Raw genomic sequence first — 18,336 nt, forward strand, 5'->3', positions numbered from 1 at the left:
GTGGAAGCACTAGGCCACCAGGGCCTTGCTGTATGGGGTCTGGTGGTCCCATAAATTTGCATGCTATTATCTCTGATCATAGGGTTGATAAAGCCCAACACTGTTCCAGCACTATTTTAGAGCACTCTTTGGAACACCACGGGGCTTTTGATCATCTGGGCATAAGAAACATAAAGCAGACAATTTATTATAGATCCTACTTTTTGCAATGAGATTTATGTACTAATAACACAAGAGATAATGCGCGTTGACAAGATAGCATACTTTTAATAAATTTAGCACTTAATTTTTAATTCACCTAGGGGTCCTTTTACTAAGCTGCAGTAAAAATGGGTCTTTCCCATGTGCTAAGGCCATTTTTACTGCATCTGTGAAAATCCAAATTTTCTATTTTTTGCCTTAATGGCCATATACTAATGTTGTTATTAGTGCATTGCCATTTTTAAAAATTACCACGGGAGCACTTACTGACAACCTGTTAGTAGGTGATATGGACTCCTATGTTATCTGTGCGCTAACCAGTTAGCATGTGGTAATGTAGATACACTAACTGGTTAGTGCAGGAATACCCACTCTCTGGAGACAAATTGATGAAATCAATGGGGATACAGAGATGGGTCATCGATCCTGTGGAGCATGCCTCCTCATTGATTAAACACGGCGGAATGTGTTTCTTGGACTAATCCTATCACAAACAAAAGTTATAATCTACATTTTTCAGAAGACTGTACTTCATCTTTTGTTATCTATGTCTTACATTGTCCTTGCTATAAATTATATGTGGCCCACATAACGAGCTATTATGACTTGATTTACAGAACACAAAAATCGCATCAATACACAAACTTTCAGCTACTATCATTCTATGTTGTTTACAACAGGGACATACTTTTGAAGATTTAAAATGATTTGTAATAGTGTTCCACCTTCACCTGGAAGAGGCGATCTCGCTTTTCAGCTTCCTCTGTGCAAGCAATTCTGGAGTTTTTAAACACAATACACTGTATTAGGACTCAATGAGGGCATTAAATGGTACTCTATTGTATAATTGGGTTGAGTGGTGGGTTTTATTTAAAAGCTGCAAATGTCTGTATTTCCTATATCTTTCATTATTAAAGTATTGAGTTCATCAACCAATAAAACCCCTCTTTTACAAAGCCGTAAAGTAACGCTGACATAGCTCACTCACTTTGAATGAGCTGTGTCAGCATTATTGCACCTACAGCAACTAGCATGGCATCGTAAAAAGGGGGAAGTTTGTTTTTTTCAGTGACATCATAAAGTTTGGGGGCATTGAGAAGGTAACCGCTGTTCCACGTTCCACCGTGGCTGGCTCGTTTTCGTTTTGTCTCTCTCTATAAGGCAAAATCAGTGCTTGCTTGACCGTTGCCTTACTCTTATCGACGTGCCTCACTACGTCGTCCCGGAGGAAGTACAGGTGGGAACCACGTGTCCGGATCGGCGGGGGGCGGGTGTTGCGGACGCCCCGGCGCCAGGAGAGACTACGCGGGGGCGGGCAGAGCCCGGAAACTTTCTGAGCGACGCCAGAGAGAGGGAGTCAGCGAACCCTGCTGCGTTCTTCGATGACTGTGGACGGGCTAAGATAAAATCACTTTACCACCATGAGCTGGAGCTTCTTGACTCGTCTTCTAGAAGAAATCCACAATCACTCAACATTTGTTGGCAAAATCTGGCTGACGGTCTTGATTGTTTTTCGGATTGTCCTCACTGTTGTTGGAGGTGAATCCATATATTATGATGAACAAAGCAAGTTTGTATGCAACACAGAGCAACCTGGCTGTGAAAATGTTTGTTATGATGCCTTTGCTCCACTTTCCCATGTAAGATTCTGGGTGTTCCAGATTATTCTTGTATCTGCACCTTCTGTTATGTATTTAGGCTATGCAATTCATAAAATCACCTTGATGACTGACCACAGTGAAAAAGAGAAACAACTAAGAAGCAAAGCCTATTCTCGCCGCTTCAAACAGCAGCGTGCTGTAGAAGATGCTGAGGGGGATGATGAGGAAGATCCCATGTTGTACCCTGAGGTACAATTGGAACAGGAGCAAGAAAACCACAGTGGGACCAAAGTGAAACATGATGGCAGGAGACAAATACGAGCAGATGGGCTTATGAAAATGTATGTTGTACAACTTCTACTCAGGACTGTTTTTGAAATTGCTTTTCTTATTGGCCAATATTTTCTGTATGGATTTAAAGTCAAACCACATTATGTTTGCAGTACGTGGCCATGCCCTCATATGGTAGATTGTTTTATCTCTAGGCCAGGTGAAAAGACCATTTTTCTGTTCATTATGTATGGTGTAAGTTGCCTGTGCTTGCTTCTGAACGTTTGGGAAATGGTACACTTAGGATTTGGAACAATCCGAGACACATTAAATAAGAAAAAGAAAGCACTACAGGACTCGGCTACTTTAACTGCTCCTCCCGGTTATAACATCGCCATTAAGCCAGAACAGATGCAGTACACTGAACTGTTTAATGCCAAAATGGCCTACAAACAGAACAACGCCAGCATTGCTCAGGAGCAACAGTATGAAAGCAATGATAAGATTCCAGTCAACTTTGAGAACATGCAGAGGGAAATCAAAGTGGCTCAGGAACGCAGAGACAAAGCAATTCAAGTATACAGTAACCAAAACAATCCCAATGGCTCCAGTGTGAAGAAATCCAAAGCAGGCTCAAAGAAAAGTACTGCCAGCAGTAAATCAGGAGATGGGAAAATCTCGGTATGGATTTAATCTTTAGAAGAATTTCTTAATTTTTCATTTTTCTTGAAATGGAGCATGTACTATAATAATGGCTTCTGCTGAATAAACATTGTGTTCTGTCTGGCTTCAGGGATAAGGTTGGCTAGTGTTCAATGACGGATGGGAGGAGTAATTTTTTTTGTGTACTTGTATTCTATAGTAATTCAGTTTCGAAATGTTTTGTATTTTCCATGCTTGGAAAAGAGCAGATAGTTAACAGGGTTTTTTTTTGTTTTTTGAACAGATACTCCTGCAGACTGGAGTGACAAAGTTTTTCTTTGCTATTAAAGAAAGTAAAGCTATATTTTTGCGTTTCTTTAACCAAAGTTCCTTGTGTTTTATTAAAGGAATACTTAACTGAATAGGTTTAAAAATGGTGCCTTTTTTGTTGCAAAATAATGTTGCATAACTTCCATCTTTAAAAATGCATAAGAAGGCATTATTAGGTTATTGCCACAATGATTAATCAAGACCTTGCATTTTTTTAAATTCTGTATTACTACTACACACAAGTAGTTCCATTTGATTTAGATGTTCAATAGGTAATGTAAAATCACATGTTCACACATACATAATTTTCTACTGATTTTTGTGATATGAATATCAGTGAGCAGCTGACAAGAAAGTGAAATAAAACTTTTATTTGTAATTTAGTGTGACTATAAAGTAGTGTTGAAATACTGTATTCTAACACTTTGTTTAACAATGTTTTTACATTGGGCAAAGAATAATAAAAATATATTGACAACATAAAGTTTTGGGGTGCAATGATTTATGCCACAGGGAGGAATAGAACAGCCTAGATGCTAATAAAATTGTTCATATCCTTGGATTTCTTAATGGCTGTACATGGAAAGCAGCAGCATATTAAGTGCCCCATCTCCTGAAGTAGTGCTCAATGAAAATCATTGAATTCAGCTCTGGGGACGTACTTTATCGCTGCAGAATTGAAAGAATTTTATTGGAGAAGAGCCGAGTGATAGATAAGTACCTTTTAATTTTTGCATATAAATTTGACTAAAACTGTACAGTCCTATCACCTGTAACACTTTAACTGTTTATTGAAAAATTAATTCTTACCTGATAATTTTCTTTCCATTAGTCCCATCAGATAAATCCAGAGACTTGTGGGTTGTGTCCCTCTACCAGCAGGTGGAGATAGAGAGAACCTCCGAGGTTTACTATATGTGGACCTGTGCAGCCAGCTGAACCTCAGTATGAACTATACCAAAGCAGTGGAATGGAAACAATAGAAAAATCTCCTGACATTGTCAGACCAATTGCCCAACGAACATATAAAGAGGAATGCAATAAAATTTATATGGAAATATAATGTTTGATTTTAACAAAATATTTCTAAAAAGCAAGGAAAAGTCCTCAAAACGCCCGACCGCTTACTTTCAGTTTTCAGCGGCTTTAACTGGGAGCATGGTGTTCATCACTAGTCATAAAAACCTTGCTTGGGGCAACAGATAAGTGCTGGACTTTACTTTAACTTTGTAAAGCTGCTTTAGAGCACTTCATGGAATCAGTGAAGGTTTTTATGAGCCAAAGAAAATTTGAAGTTAGGATTGATATTGTCAATATATTTCAAAAAAATGTTCTTGTAAAAAGAGCAAAATTGTTAAAATCTATTTGGAAATAAAATAAAAGTTAAAATAATTCTTTCCAAGCAAGGTTTTTATGACTAGTGATGAACACCATGCCCCCAGTTAAAGCCGCTGAAAACTGAAAGTAAGCGGTCGGGCGTTTTGAGGTCTTTTCCTTGCTTTTTAGAAATATTTTGTTAAAATCAAACATTATATTTCCATATAAATTTTATTGGATTCCTCTTTATATGTTCGGTGATCTTACATCTTGGAGTCCTGTATGGTAATCCTCTTACTATTGTCTACTTAAGAGACCAATTGCCCAACATACTTCCACCACTTCTATATTTATTTATTTTTTAATCAAACGAAGGAACATTCAGAATGGTACTATGTAAGCCACAATGAGCCTGCAAATAGGTAGGTTCTCTCTATCTCCACCTGCTGGTAGAGGGACACAACCCACAAGTCTCTGGATTGATCTGTGGGACGCCATGGAATATATGTTTTTAGCGGGTTACTCTATGATTATATATTAAAGGAGTTTAAATGGCAGCTGATACAGCGCTGATGAGGCTGCATAGATGACTTAAAATGTATTATGAGAGCTCCTCCTTTATATAATAATATGTTTATATAATTTAAATATTGGCACACATTATTTGAGGGTCATTTTTGCATGTTTGTATTTGTTGTGATCCTATTTTGCGGAAATCTTTTTCATTGGTTTATCACTCTCAGCCCCTAACATGCCTCCTCAAAAAACGATACAAAAAATTATTTAGCACGCAGTTAGCATGCCCGCATTCTCAAATTACTGAGTGACACTGCAGCAGGGCCTACAGTACTCTACTTTTTGCTATGTTCGGCACTTGTTTGTACCTAATGCAGCTTGGTAAAAGGGCCCTTTAAATGCACAGAAACTATAGCACGCAACTTCAAGGGGAGGAGGCCTGTAAATGGAAGGGGAATAGGGGAGGAGGCGTGTAAATGGAAGGGGAATGGGCAGGTCAGGGGCATCTAGCACTTGCACGCTAAGATTGTAGAATAGTCACTTTCATTAACATCAGCCACTGATATGGTGTACCTAGCTGCATCTAAATGCCAACTTCGCTAGTATTATATAATGGCAATTACCCATGTAATTGCAGATATAGAATTTGCACTTAGTTTGCAGCATCCTACCTCCTAAATTTCAGTGACCTTTTCAGAATTACCCCCTTTATGTGCATTAACAGGAAAACTTACCACACACTAAGTGCAAAGCCTGTATAGTAAATGCAAGGGGTGTGCCCAACATCTGCCCTGCATTTACCACACAGGGAGACTGGCTCTGGGTCTCAAAATGGCCATAATGACCCCTAGCATTCATGCCATAATATTACCACTAGGGGCCATGGTGGCCATTTTGAGACTCAGATCTGGGTGGGTGGACGCCAAGGGGGGGCAACTCTCATTCTCACAGAGAATGTGAATAGGGACTATAAATGACTGAGGTACTTTAGCAACTGGGAAGAAGATTAGATGTAAAGGGAAAAATGCCCACCTACAGCGGAGGCCCTGAGTGGATCGGAGTGGACCTGGGTGTCACCCCGTAGAAGGCTGTAAGGATATGCAGATTAGCTGCAAGTCCTCCACAGCACCTGAAAGGCAACCGGTGGTAGAGCTGGGCACCTCTCAGCTGAGGAAAGGCTTACCAGGGGTTAGGCCGAAGCCAGCATTCCTCCCCCTGAGGGTCGCCTGATCCTAGCCAAAAAGCACCTGGAAACTCTGTGCACTTTGAGCGAGGGCCCTGGCAAGGTCGGGGTGGACCTGGAGTCACCACGGATACAGCTGTGAGGAAATGCAGAAGGGCTGCAAGTCCTCCACAGCACCTGGTGGGAGCGCTGGGCACCTAGAGCGGAGGCCCAGAATGGATCGGAGTGGACCTGGGTGTCACACCGGAGAAGGCTGTAAGGATATGCAGATGAGCTGCAAGTCCTCCATAGCACCTGAAAGGCAGCCGGTGGTAGAGCTGGGCACCTCTCAGCTCAGATTCTGCAGCACCGACTGCCTGAACCGACTGTCACGTTGGGTATCCTGCTGAAGGCAGTAGTGAGATGTGAGGATTTATGACCACGTCGCAGCCTTGCAAATCTCTTCAGTAGTGGCTGACTTCACGTGGGCCACTGACGCCACCACGGCTCTAACACTATGAGCCATGACATGACCCTCAAGAGTCAGCCCAGCCTGGGCATAAGTGAAAGAAATGCAATCTGCTAGCCAATTTGAAATGGTGCATTTCCCGACACAACTCCCCTTCTGTTGGGGTCGAAAGCAACAAACATATGGGCGGACTGTCTGAAGGGGCTTGTCCGCTCCACATAGAAGGTCAATGCTCTCTTGCAATCCAATGTATGCAACTGATGTTGAGCAGGGCAGGTATGAGGACAGGGAAAGAATGTTGGCAAGACAATTGACTGGTTCAGATGGAAATCCAACACCACCTTTGGCAAAAACTTAGGGTGAGTGCGGAGGACTACTCTATTATGATGAAATTTGGTATAAGGAGCATGAGCTACCAGGGCTTGAAGCTCACTGACCCTACGAGCTGAAGTAACAGCCACCAAGAAAATGACCTTCCAGGTCAAGTACTTCAGATGGCAGGAATCCAGTGGCTCGAAAGGGGGTTTCATCAGCTGGGTGAGAACGACATTGAGATCCCATGACACTGTAGGAGGTTTGATGGGGGGCTTCGACAAAAGCAAACCTCTCATGAATCGAATAACTAAAGGCTGTCCCGAGATCGGCTTACCTTCCACATGGTAATGGTATGCACTAATCGCACTAAGATGAACTCTTACAGCGTTGGTCTTAAGACCAGACTCAGACAAGTGCAGAAGGTATTCAAGGACAAGAGCGAGGATCTAGGGCCTTGCTGTCACACCAGACGGCAAACCTCCTCCATTTAAAAGAGTAACACCTCTTCGTGGAATCTTTCCTGGAAGCAAGCAAGACTCGGGAGACATCCTCAGAAAGACCTAATGAGGCGAAGTCTACACTCTCAACATCCAGGCCGTGAGAGCCAGAGACTGAAGGTTAGGATGCAGAAGCACCCCCTTATTCTGAGTGATGAGGGTTGGAAAACAGTCCAATCTCCACGGTTCTTCAGAGGACAACTCCAGAAGAAGAGGAAACCAGATCTGATGGGGCCAGAAAGGCGCAATCAGAATCTTGGTCCCGTGGTCTTGCTTGAGTTTCAGCAAAGTCTTCCCTACTAGAGGTATGGGAGGATATGCATACAGAAGGCCCTTCCCCCAATGAAGGAGAAAGGCATCTGATGCTAGTCTGTCATGGTCCTGAAGTCTGGAACAGAACTGAGGAACCTTGTGATTGATTTGAGTGGCAAAAAGATCCACTGAAGGGATGCCTCACTCTCGGAAGATCTTGTGAACAACTCTGCAGTTAAGCGACCACTTATGTGGTTGCATTATCCTGCTCAATCTGTCGGCCAGACTGTTGTTTATGCCTGCCAGATACGTGGCCTGGAGAAGCATGCCATGAGTACGAGCCTAGAGCCACATCTGGATGGCCTCCCGACATAGGGGGCGAGATCCGGTGCCCCCCTGCTTGTTGATGTAGTACATTGCAACCTGATTGTCCGTCTGAATTTGAATGATTTGATAGGACAGCCAATCTCTGAAAGCCTTCAGAGCGTTCCAGACCACTCGCAACTCCAGGAGGTTGATCTGAAGACCTGTTTCCCGGAGAGACCAACGTCCTTGAGTGTGAAGCCCATCGACATGGGCTCCCCACCCCAGGAGGGATGCATCCGTTGTCAGCACATTTTGTGGCTGAAGAATTTGGAAGGGACGTCCCAAGGTCAAATTGGATCAAATTGTCCACCAGTGAAGGGAATTGTGAAAATCAGTGGACAACTGGATTGCATCCTCTAGATCCCCCGTAGCTTGGTACCACTAGGAAGCTAGGGTCCATTGAGCTGATCTCATGTGAAGACGGGCCATGGGAGTCACATGAACTTTGGAGGCCATATGGCCGAGGAATCTCAACATCTGCCGAGTAGTGATCTGCTGAGACGCTCTGGCCAAGGAAACGAGGGACAGAAGATTGTCTGCCCTCGCCTCGGGAAGATAGGCATGAGTTGTCCGAGTGTCCAGCAGAGCTCCAATGAATTTGAGTTCTTGAACTGGAAGGAGATGGGACTTTGAGTAATTTATAACAAACCCCAGTAGCTCCAGGAGTTGAATAGTCATCTGCACGGACTGTAGAGCTTCTGCCTTCGAGGTGTTCTTTTCCAGCCAATTGTCGAGACAAGGAAACACGTGCACTCCCAGCCTGCGTAGCGACGCTGCAACTACCGCCAGGTATTTTGTAAACACCCTGGGCGTGGAGACGAGCCCAAAGGGCAGCATACAATACTGGAAGTGCTGTGTTCCCAGACAGAATTGTAGATACTTCCTGTGAGCTGGAAGTATCAGGATGTGTGTATAAGCATCCTTTAAGTCCAGAGTGCATAGCCAGTCATTTGCCTGAATCATGGAAAGGAGGGTGCCCAGGGAAAGCATCCTGAACTTTTCTCGGACCAGATATTTGTTCAGGGCCCTTAGGTCTAGGATGGGACGCATCCCCACTGTTTTCTTTTGCACAAGGAAGTACCTGGAATAGAATCCCAGTCCTTCTTGCCCCGATGGAACGGGCTGTACCGCATTGGCGCTGAGAAGGGCGGAGAGTTCCTCTGAAAAGTACCTGCCTGTGCTGGGAGCTGAAGGACTGAGCTCCTGGTGGACAATTTGGAGGTTTTGAGATCAAATTGAGAAAGTATCCTAGTCGGACTTATTTGAAGAACCCACTGGTCGGAGGTTATGAGAGGCCACCTTTGGTGAAAACACTGTAACCTCCCTCCGACCGGCAGATCGTCCGGCACTGACACTTTTACAGGAGCTATGCTCCACTGGAGCCAGCCAAAAGCCCGTCCCTTGCTTTTGCTGGGGAGCTGCAGAGGCCTGCCTAGGTGCACGCTGTTGACGTGAACCAGCGTGCTGGGGCTGAGCATGAGAATGCTGCCGGGAAGGTGGATTGTACCTATGCTTATTGTAAGCATAGGGAGAAGTCCTCCTTCCCCAGAAAAAAAACGTCTACCTGTTGAGGTAGATGCTGAAGGCATCCGGTGGGAGAGTTTGTCGAGGGCGGTTTCCCGCTGGTGGAGCTGTTCTACCACCTGCTCGACTTTCTCGCTAAAAATATTATGCCCCCAGCAAGGAACATCCGCAAGCCGCTGCTGGACACGATTGTCCAGGTCAGAGGCACGCAGCCATGAGATTCTGCGCATCACTATACCTTGAGCAGCGGATCTGGATGCAACATCAAAAGTGTTGGAAACACCCCTGGACAGGAATTTGTGACACGCCTTCAGCTGCCTGACCACCTCCTGAAAAGGCCTGGACTGCTCCGAAGGGAACTTATCGACCAAGTCCGCCAGTTGCTTCACATTGTTCCGCAAATGGATGCTCATGTAGAGCTGGTATGAATGAATCTTGGACACGAGCATAGAGGACTGATAGGCCTTCCTCCCAAAAGAGTCCAGATTCTCGTCCCGGGGGCGCCGAGGTGAAATCTCTAGAACTCCTAGCTCTCTTGAGAGCAGTATCCACAACCACAGAGTCGCGAGGTAACTGTGACCTCATCAACTCAGGTTCTTCGTTAATCCGATATTGGGACTCAACCTTCTTGGGAATGGTGGGATTAGTTAGTGGATTCATCCAGTTCTTCAGCAATGTCTGCTTAAGGACATTATGCAGAGGAACCGTGGATGACTCCTTAGGTGGCGAAGGATAATCAAAAACCTCGAACATCTCAGTCCTGGGCTCACTCTCAGATACTACAGGGAAGGAAATAGCCACAGACATATCCCAGACAAATGACGAGAAGGAAAGACTCTCCCGGTGGAGAAAGCTTCCTCTCAGGAGAAGGAGTTGGATCAGAGGGAAGACCACAAGACTCCTCAGAAGTGAAATACCTGGGATCTTCCCCTTCATCCCATGAGGCATCCTCCTCAGTATCAGACAAGAGTTCTCGAACTGCAGTCCGAAACCGGGCCCGTCTCAACGCTGAGGAACCATGTCTTCGATGGCGATGCCGAGAATTCGACTCCCACGCCGGCGGCGATGAAGCTTCCTCCATCGACGTCGATGGGGAGCCAACCCGGGTGTCAGCCGAGGCCGCAAGCGGTACTGGTGTTGGGGACCGCCCCACAGGCACAGAGCCAGCTGCCGCTTCCATCGATGGTACCGAGGGCGCAAGCACCCCCGGTACCGAGGCAGACTGACGCAGCAGCCCCTCCAGTAGGCCTGGAAGAAGGGCTCAGATGCTCTCCTCTAGAGTCGCTGTCGAGGGAAGCTGTGGGGCCAGTGCAGGAGTCGGTCTCAGAATCTGTGGAGGCCTGGGAGATGGTACCGGGCTGTCCAAAGATCGACGCACCGACACCTCTTGTATGGAGGGTGAGAGTTCCTCCCTGCTTCGACGCTTCACAGGTGCCGAATCCCTCGATGCCCAGGAGCTCTCGATACCGTGCCTCGGAGACCGGTGACGATGCTTCTTCGCCTTCGCTCGAAGGCATGTCACCGGCACTCCTTGGTACCGACGAGGAGGTCGTTGGATCCAGACGCCTCCTTGGGATCGAGTCCGACATTGGTCAGCCCCGGTGGGCCTGCCGAGCAGGAGCCTTCGAGACAGGTGGAGACCCACTCGACGGCTCACTGCTCCCAGCATGTGGTGATGTCCGGATAGCCATTACTTGCGCTCCCGATGTTGATGCCATCCTCGGTGCCGATATCGCCGCCGCCGACCGCGGTACTGATGTCGACACCAAGGGATCAGTCGGAGCTCCAAAAAGACGGTCCCTAAGACCTCTCTTCGATGTCTGGGTCCGCTTCTTCAAGCTCAGACACAACTTACAAGCGTCTGGCCGATGATCGGGTCCAAGGCACTGAACGCACCAAGCGTGTGGATCAGTATTCGACATCGATCGTTGGTACCGACCACACTTTTTGAAACCGCTGGAAGTCTTCGATGACATGGGTGGAAAAATCGCGTCGATGAAATCAAAAGGCTCGATTGTGCCAAAAAGGGGGGCACAAAAATGAGAATCGCGGACGTGCGGCCTAAAAAGGCCACAACGAGAGGCGAAAGGAAACTTAGAAAAGGGCAAAAATAAAGAAATAAAGGGTTCTTTTTTAAATATATGTATACTAGGAAAGAAAAAGAAAAGAAAGTGGCGCTCTAAAACAAAAAATAAACGCCAACAACGAACCGCCCTCTGGGCCCTGAGGGAGAGAGACCGTCACGCAGCCGCTCTCCACCGCAGAAAAGAAGAAACTGGAGCGGGAATGGAAGCGCGTGGACGGGAAGACGGCCGCGCATGCGCGGTGGGCTTGCCCCATGCGCCGGATCCTCCCGCAAAATTCTGGTTTTTACTAGGAAAGTTTTTCCGTTTCCTGGGCCGCCGTGGACGCCGACCCACATGTGAGAACAAGCAGCCTGCTTGTCCTCGTAGAATTCCATTTTTGACACACGCCCAAAACACGCAGTAGAAAGTTTCCACCGCATGGTGCTTACCCAGCAGTAATCGGCAGTGCATGCACACTGACGATTACTGCCTAGTTTACGCGAGACCTTACCGCTAAGTCAATGGGTGTCATGCCGAAAATGGACACGCGCTGGTTTTAATTTTGCTGCACGTCCATTTTCAGCCACAAACAAAAAAGGTCCTTTTTTTGCAGGCGCATTGAAAAATGAACCTGCAGGCATCCACAACACACACCTACACCAGCGCAGACCATTTTTCAGCGCGCCTTAGTAAAAGGTCCAATTATTCTAAAATGATAGATTTGGTTTCTACATCAGCCAAACTTTTAAAAATTGTTTTCTTCCTTACTACAAAACCTCAGTGACTGCCAAACCGTAGTTCAACTTCAGCCAAAGATTTAACCCTATACTTTCAGGTTAAAGTTGTTACCTTACAAGCAAGCCTTCAGTCATCTCCGGAACTCTTCTTGTCCACATACAGTGGGGGAAATAAGTATTTGATCCCTTGCTGATTTTGTAAGTTTGCCCACTGACAAAGACATGAGCAGCCCATAATTGAAGGGTAGGTTATTGGTAACAGTGAGAGATAGCACATCACAAATTAAATCCGGAAAATCACATTGTGGAAAGTATATGAATTTATTTGCATTCTGCAGAGGGAAATAAGTATTTGATCCCCCACCAACCAGTAAGAGATCTGGCCCCTACAGACCAGGTAGATGCTCCAAATCAACTCGTTACCTGCATGACAGACAGCTGTCGGCAATGGTCACCTATATGAAAGACACCTGTCCACAGACTCAGTGAATCAGTCAGACTCTAACCTCTACAAAATGGCCAAGAGCAAGGAGCTGTCTAAGGATGTCAGGGACAAGATCATACACCTGCACAAGGCTGGAATGGGCTACAAAACCATCAGTAAGACGCTGGGCGAGAAGGAGACAACTGTTGGTGCCATAGTAAGAAAATGGAAGAAGTACAAAATGACTGTCAATCGACAAAGATCTGGGGCTCCACGCAAAATCTCACCTCGTGGGGTATCCTTGATCATGAGGAAGGTTAGAAATCAGCCTACAACTACAAGGGGGGAACTTGTCAATGATCTCAAGGCAGCTGGGACCACTGTCACCACGAAAACCATTGGTAACACATTACGACATAACGGATTGCAATCCTGCAGTGCCCGCAAGGTCCCCCTGCTCCGGAAGGCACATGTGACGGCCCGTCTGAAGTTTGCCAGTGAACACCTGGATGATGCCGAGAGCGATTGGGAGAAGGTGCTGTGGTCAGATGAGACAAAAATTGAGCTCTTTGGCATGAACTCAACTCGCCGTGTTTGGAGGAAGAGAAATGCTGCCTATGACCCAAAGAACACCGTCCCCACTGTCAAGCATGGAGGTGGAAATGTTATGTTTTGGGGGTGTTTCTCTGCTAAGGGCACAGGACTACTTCACCGCATCAATGGGAGAATGGATGGGGCCATGTACCATACAATTCTGAGTGACAACCTCCTTCCCTCCGCCAGGGCCTTAACCCTAGAACGCATGACGTTAAAAATATACATATTAACGTCATGGGGGCCTTTTAGGCCCCCATGCACATAATGTAGAAAAACACACTTAAATAACTTTCACAAGTTTATTTCAAAATTGCTCAATAAAATATGAATAGTGGACAACATTTTAATTATAATTTTTCACAGAAAACACCAAAAAATCTTTTTTTTCCCAAATTTCACGCAAAGACATGAAAACACACAAAAATCCATAGAAATCTATAGCAAACTAGCTGCAGCTACATTTTTATTCTAACTTTCTTTTCTATTATATTAGTCTTCCAAACAATTCTGACATGTTATTTTTTCAGAAGAGTGTTCTTTGCAAACAGTTTCCTTACAAGTGGAACAATATCGCTCAGTTTTCCTCTCTATGTTTCTTGGACACATGAAACAACGCTTTCGTTTTCTTTCTCCTGGCTCTGGAGTAATCTGAAACTGTACGCCACACCATTTCATTGCTTCTTTAGTTTTCTTTGGCAAGCATTTCAAGTCGCTTCGCTCTATCATGTGAGGTATTATAAGTTCATGACAAAGGTCCTTCAAGAATAAGCGTCTCCTGTCCTTCCTCTGTGCATGAAATTCAGGATGAGTTTCTGTATAAATAATGAATGAATTTAGGGCTGCTACATCAAGCATATTTGAAAATAGTACTACAGGCCATCGTTTTGTTTGCCTCTTACACGAATATTCTCCCACCATCTCATCCATTTTATCTACACCTCCTTTTGTTGCATTGTAATGCAGGATGATTTCTGGTTTCAATTTTTGGTTATTGCTGTCAACACTGCAATCGTGATGCATGGTACTGAGTAAAATTACAGATTTCTCCTTCTTTGCCTTGTAAGATACCAAAGTCGCTTTGTTATTGAATCCAAAGACACTCTCATAAAGTGCTCGCTGACGATTGTGTTTGAGTGCTGCTGGAATTTCTCGTCTGTTTTGCTTTATAGTACCAACAAGTGTAATAGCTTTTGCAAGCAGAAAATTGCCTAGTTCAACATTGGTGAAATAATTGTCCATGGTGATGTTTCTACCTGAATTGAATATTGGAACAGCAAGAGTTTTGACTATTTCAGACCCCAGATCCTTCTGTACTGGTGCACCAACCTCTTTGCCACAGTAGATTACGCCATTTATGCCATAATAATTTGCAGAATCACACATCCAGAAGATTTTTATACCGTACTTGGCTGGCTTGCTGGGCATGTATTGTATGAATTTGCAGCGTCCTCTGAACGGTACAAGTTGCTCATCTACAGTAACATTAGTACTAGGATTGTAAAGTTTTGTGCAATTTTTGATAAATATGTTCCAGATATAACTGATAGGGGCTAATTTGTCTGTTTCAAACCTCGCTGCACGAGTTCGCTTATCATCAAAGCGAATGATCCTTCTAATTTCCTCATATCTGCCCACTGACATTGTCGCCTTATAGTGTGGATCAGAAAGTGGGTCCAGAAATAATTCTCGTATTGGGACATCATACGATTTTTGACTCCCTGCCAGCAGGAAAAGTCCAATATATGCATAAAGTTCCTCTTTTGAGATATTTTTCCAGGACTTATTTTTTGCTGAAGCGATACGTCTTCCTTCTAGGTTTGAACATAATAGGACCTCTTCTGCAATATTGTCAGAAAAATAAGTACAGAATACATCTTTAGGGGTAAAGTAACTGGGACTTCCCACAGCTCCTTGAGCCTGTCTCACAATATTGTGTATTGGAGTACGTCCGACTAATGTAGGATTACTGTCCCAAAAAACATTCGTTTTGGATGTTCTACTTATCACTTCTTGAGGATCCATTAGATTCACTTCTTCATCATCAGAAGAATCACTGGATGAGGATGTTTGATTAGCTGGTGGCAGATATTCTTCATCAGACAAAGATAGTTCACTTTCATCATCGCTTTGAAACATAATCGCTTCAATCTCTTGGTCAGTCAGACACTTGGAGGAAGACTGTGCCATTGCTGACTAGATGTTAGAAAATGAAACAGATTTCCTCTCAACAGCTTATCTTATCACAGGTCCTTCAGCAATTAGCTCACAGTGTATACTGTCCTCAGTGTTCAGAGGACCTGAGGTGATGTCATGGCCTTATCACTCCCTCCAAAAATCACATGACATCCTCACATGTTATTATCCACACCCTGGCCCCTCCACCAGCATTACTGAGTACAAATAAAGTAACTTGAGACACAAACACTTCTGAGAACATGATAAAAACAGCGGGGGCCTAAAAGGCCCCCAATTCGTACAGATGTAGTTTTCACCAAACAAGCATTGTTACACCATAATGCCTATGAAAAAAAATTATATGAACAACTGGATATTATCAACAATGACATACTTGAGTAATACCTTGAGTTTCAAAATTCTAACTAAAGTAATTTTGCAGATAATAGCAAAAATGTAAGCATGGGGGCCTAAAAGGCCCCTAATATGCGTTCTAGGGTTAAAAATGGGTCGTGGCTGGGTCTTCCAGCACGACAATGACCCAAAACATACAGCCAAGGCAACAAAGGAGTGGCTCAGGAAGAAGCACATTAGGGTCATGGAGTGGCCTAGCCAGTCACCAGACCTTAATCCCATTGAAAACTTATGGAGGGAGCTGAAGCTGCGAGTTGCCAAGCGACAGCCCAGAACTCTTAATGATTTAGAGATGATCTGCAAAGAGGAGTGGACCAAAATTCCTCCTGACATGTGTGCAAACCTCATCATCAACTACAGAAGACGTCTGACCGCTGTGCTTGCCAACAAGGGTTTTGCCACCAAGTATTAGGTCTTGTTTGCCAGAGGGATCAAATACTTATTTCCCTCTGCAGAATGCAAATAAATTCATATACTTTCCACAATGTGATTTTCCGGATTTAATTTGTGATGTGCTATCTCTCACTGTTACCAATAACCTACCCTTCAATTATGGGCTGCTCATGTCTTTGTCAGTGGGCAAACTTACAAAATCAGCAAGGGATCAAATACTTATTTCCCCCACTGTACATGCTATGGAGGCATCCTCACTTGGACTAGGTATTGTCCCTAAGATTTTGCTGACATAGGCTTAGGATCAAAGGAAAAGTTTCACTGACATATCCAACTACCAACCAATAGGCCAGCTTACCTTTTCTTTTGAAAATTATAGATAAAGTGATTGCAAAACAAATAACCATGGGGCTCTTTTACTAAGGAACGCTGAAAAATGGCCTGCGCAGGTGTAGATGTGTGTTTTGAACTGCACAAGTCCATTTTTCAGCACGCCTGTAAAAAAGGCCTTTTTGTGGCCAAAAAATTAAAACCAGCATGCATCCATTTTTGGCATGAGACCTTACTGCCACCCACTGACTTAGCGGTAAAGTCTCATGCGCTAACTGGGCAGTAATTGTCAGCATGCATACACTGCCGATTACCGCCGGGTAAGTGCCATGCGGTAGAAAATTTCTACCGCGTGTTTTGGATGCGTGTCAAAATGAAATTACCACCCGGGGCACACGGTAGCTGGGCAGTAGTTCCAATTTGATGCGTGTTGGATGTGTGTAGGCACCTACGTGCCTTCGTAAAAGGGCCCCCTAGTTCTTAGATGTCACTAACTCTCTTCATCCCTATCAAACAGGCTTTGTTAGCATTATTCCACTGAAATCTCCCTTTTAGGCATACTTACATTAAAACAAACCAATCTAGACCAACATAAAAATGCCATTCTGACCTCCTTGGTCCTCTCCTCAGCTTTTTATTTAGTCAATCATGTTTTTATATTACAATGACTTCAGGAGATTGGTTTAACTCATTCCTATCAGACAGAAATAACGTGGTTTCCTGGAAAAAAACTTTCTATCCCATTTATACTCCATTCCGTGAAGAGTCCCTCAGGGACCCATACTAGCCCTTACATTGTTCAATATATAATTGGCACCTTTGTGTGTCACAGTTGTGCCCCTGTTTCATGCTCTCACTCATCTCGCCACCTGGTGGTCAGACCTGGTGGCTGTGATGGACTGTCTGTTTGCTGTTTCCCATGTTCCAGAAGTCATGCTGATCCGGTCTGGATCTTCCAGCCTTCTAGACTGTCTTGGGATTTTTGGAACTTAGTAGCACCCTTACCTGGTGAACTCCCTTTTATGTTGCCTTTATTAAGCACCTGGGAACTTTCAGGCTTTGCCTTGGCAACAGAGGTCTTCAGTTGTGTTCTTGTCCTTATTGGTCTGTTGCGGTTCCTGCCCTGAAAGCTTGCTTTGCCTGTCTTTGACCCTGCTGGTTTCCTGGTTTATTCTACTGTCTGCTGCCTGTCCTAGACTCTGCTTGTTTCCTGGTTTATTCTACGGTCTGCTGCCTGCCCAAGACTCTGCTTGTTTCCTGGTTTATTCTACTGTCTGCTGCCTGTCCAAGACTCTGCTTGTTTCCTGGTTTACTACTGATTGCCGCAAGCCTATTGACTCTGTTGGGTTCCTGGTTTCCCTTCTGCTTTGCTGCCTGCCGGTAAGACTCTGCTTGATTCATGGACTATTCTCCTGCTTCTGCTTAGTGCTTCTGTTCCATTGACTATTCTCCTGCTTCTGCTTAGTGCTTCTGTTCCAGTCCAGCTGCTCCAGTCCGGCCTGTGCCCGTCTGTCTGTGGTCTGCCTTGCCTCCTTTTTGGGTGATTTGCCTGCCGCTGCCGCTCCTCGGCAGTGGCCCAGGGGCTCATAGACCCAGTGTGTCATGAGAAGCGTTATATTGTGCACATTAATTCAGTTCTATGAAGATGACATTCAAATACTTTGTGTACTGGATCAAATCTACCCATCAACTATCACAACCCTTAACAGTAAATTGGACAGAATTGTAAATTTGGCTG

At 44.8% G+C, this 18,336-nt stretch overlaps 2 protein-coding genes across 3 annotated transcripts in view; one reads left to right on the forward strand and one right to left on the reverse strand.

Annotated features, from left to right (window-relative positions):
• ARAP2 (ArfGAP with RhoGAP domain, ankyrin repeat and PH domain 2) overlaps nucleotides 1-18,336 on the reverse strand; it is a 508,912-nt gene that overhangs the window by 244,183 nt on the left and 246,393 nt on the right. The window lies entirely within an intron of this gene.
• Nucleotides 1,599-2,854, forward strand: LOC115461462 (gap junction gamma-1 protein-like). Its single transcript, XM_030191274.1, has one exon. The coding sequence runs from the start codon at nucleotides 1,623-1,625 to the stop codon at nucleotides 2,763-2,765; it is 1,143 nt and encodes a 380-aa protein (XP_030047134.1). The 5' UTR covers nucleotides 1,599-1,622; the 3' UTR covers nucleotides 2,766-2,854.

This window comes from Microcaecilia unicolor, chromosome 2 (genome assembly GCF_901765095.1).
Source record: "Microcaecilia unicolor chromosome 2, aMicUni1.1, whole genome shotgun sequence".
NCBI classification, from domain to species: domain Eukaryota; kingdom Metazoa; phylum Chordata; class Amphibia; order Gymnophiona; family Siphonopidae; genus Microcaecilia; species Microcaecilia unicolor.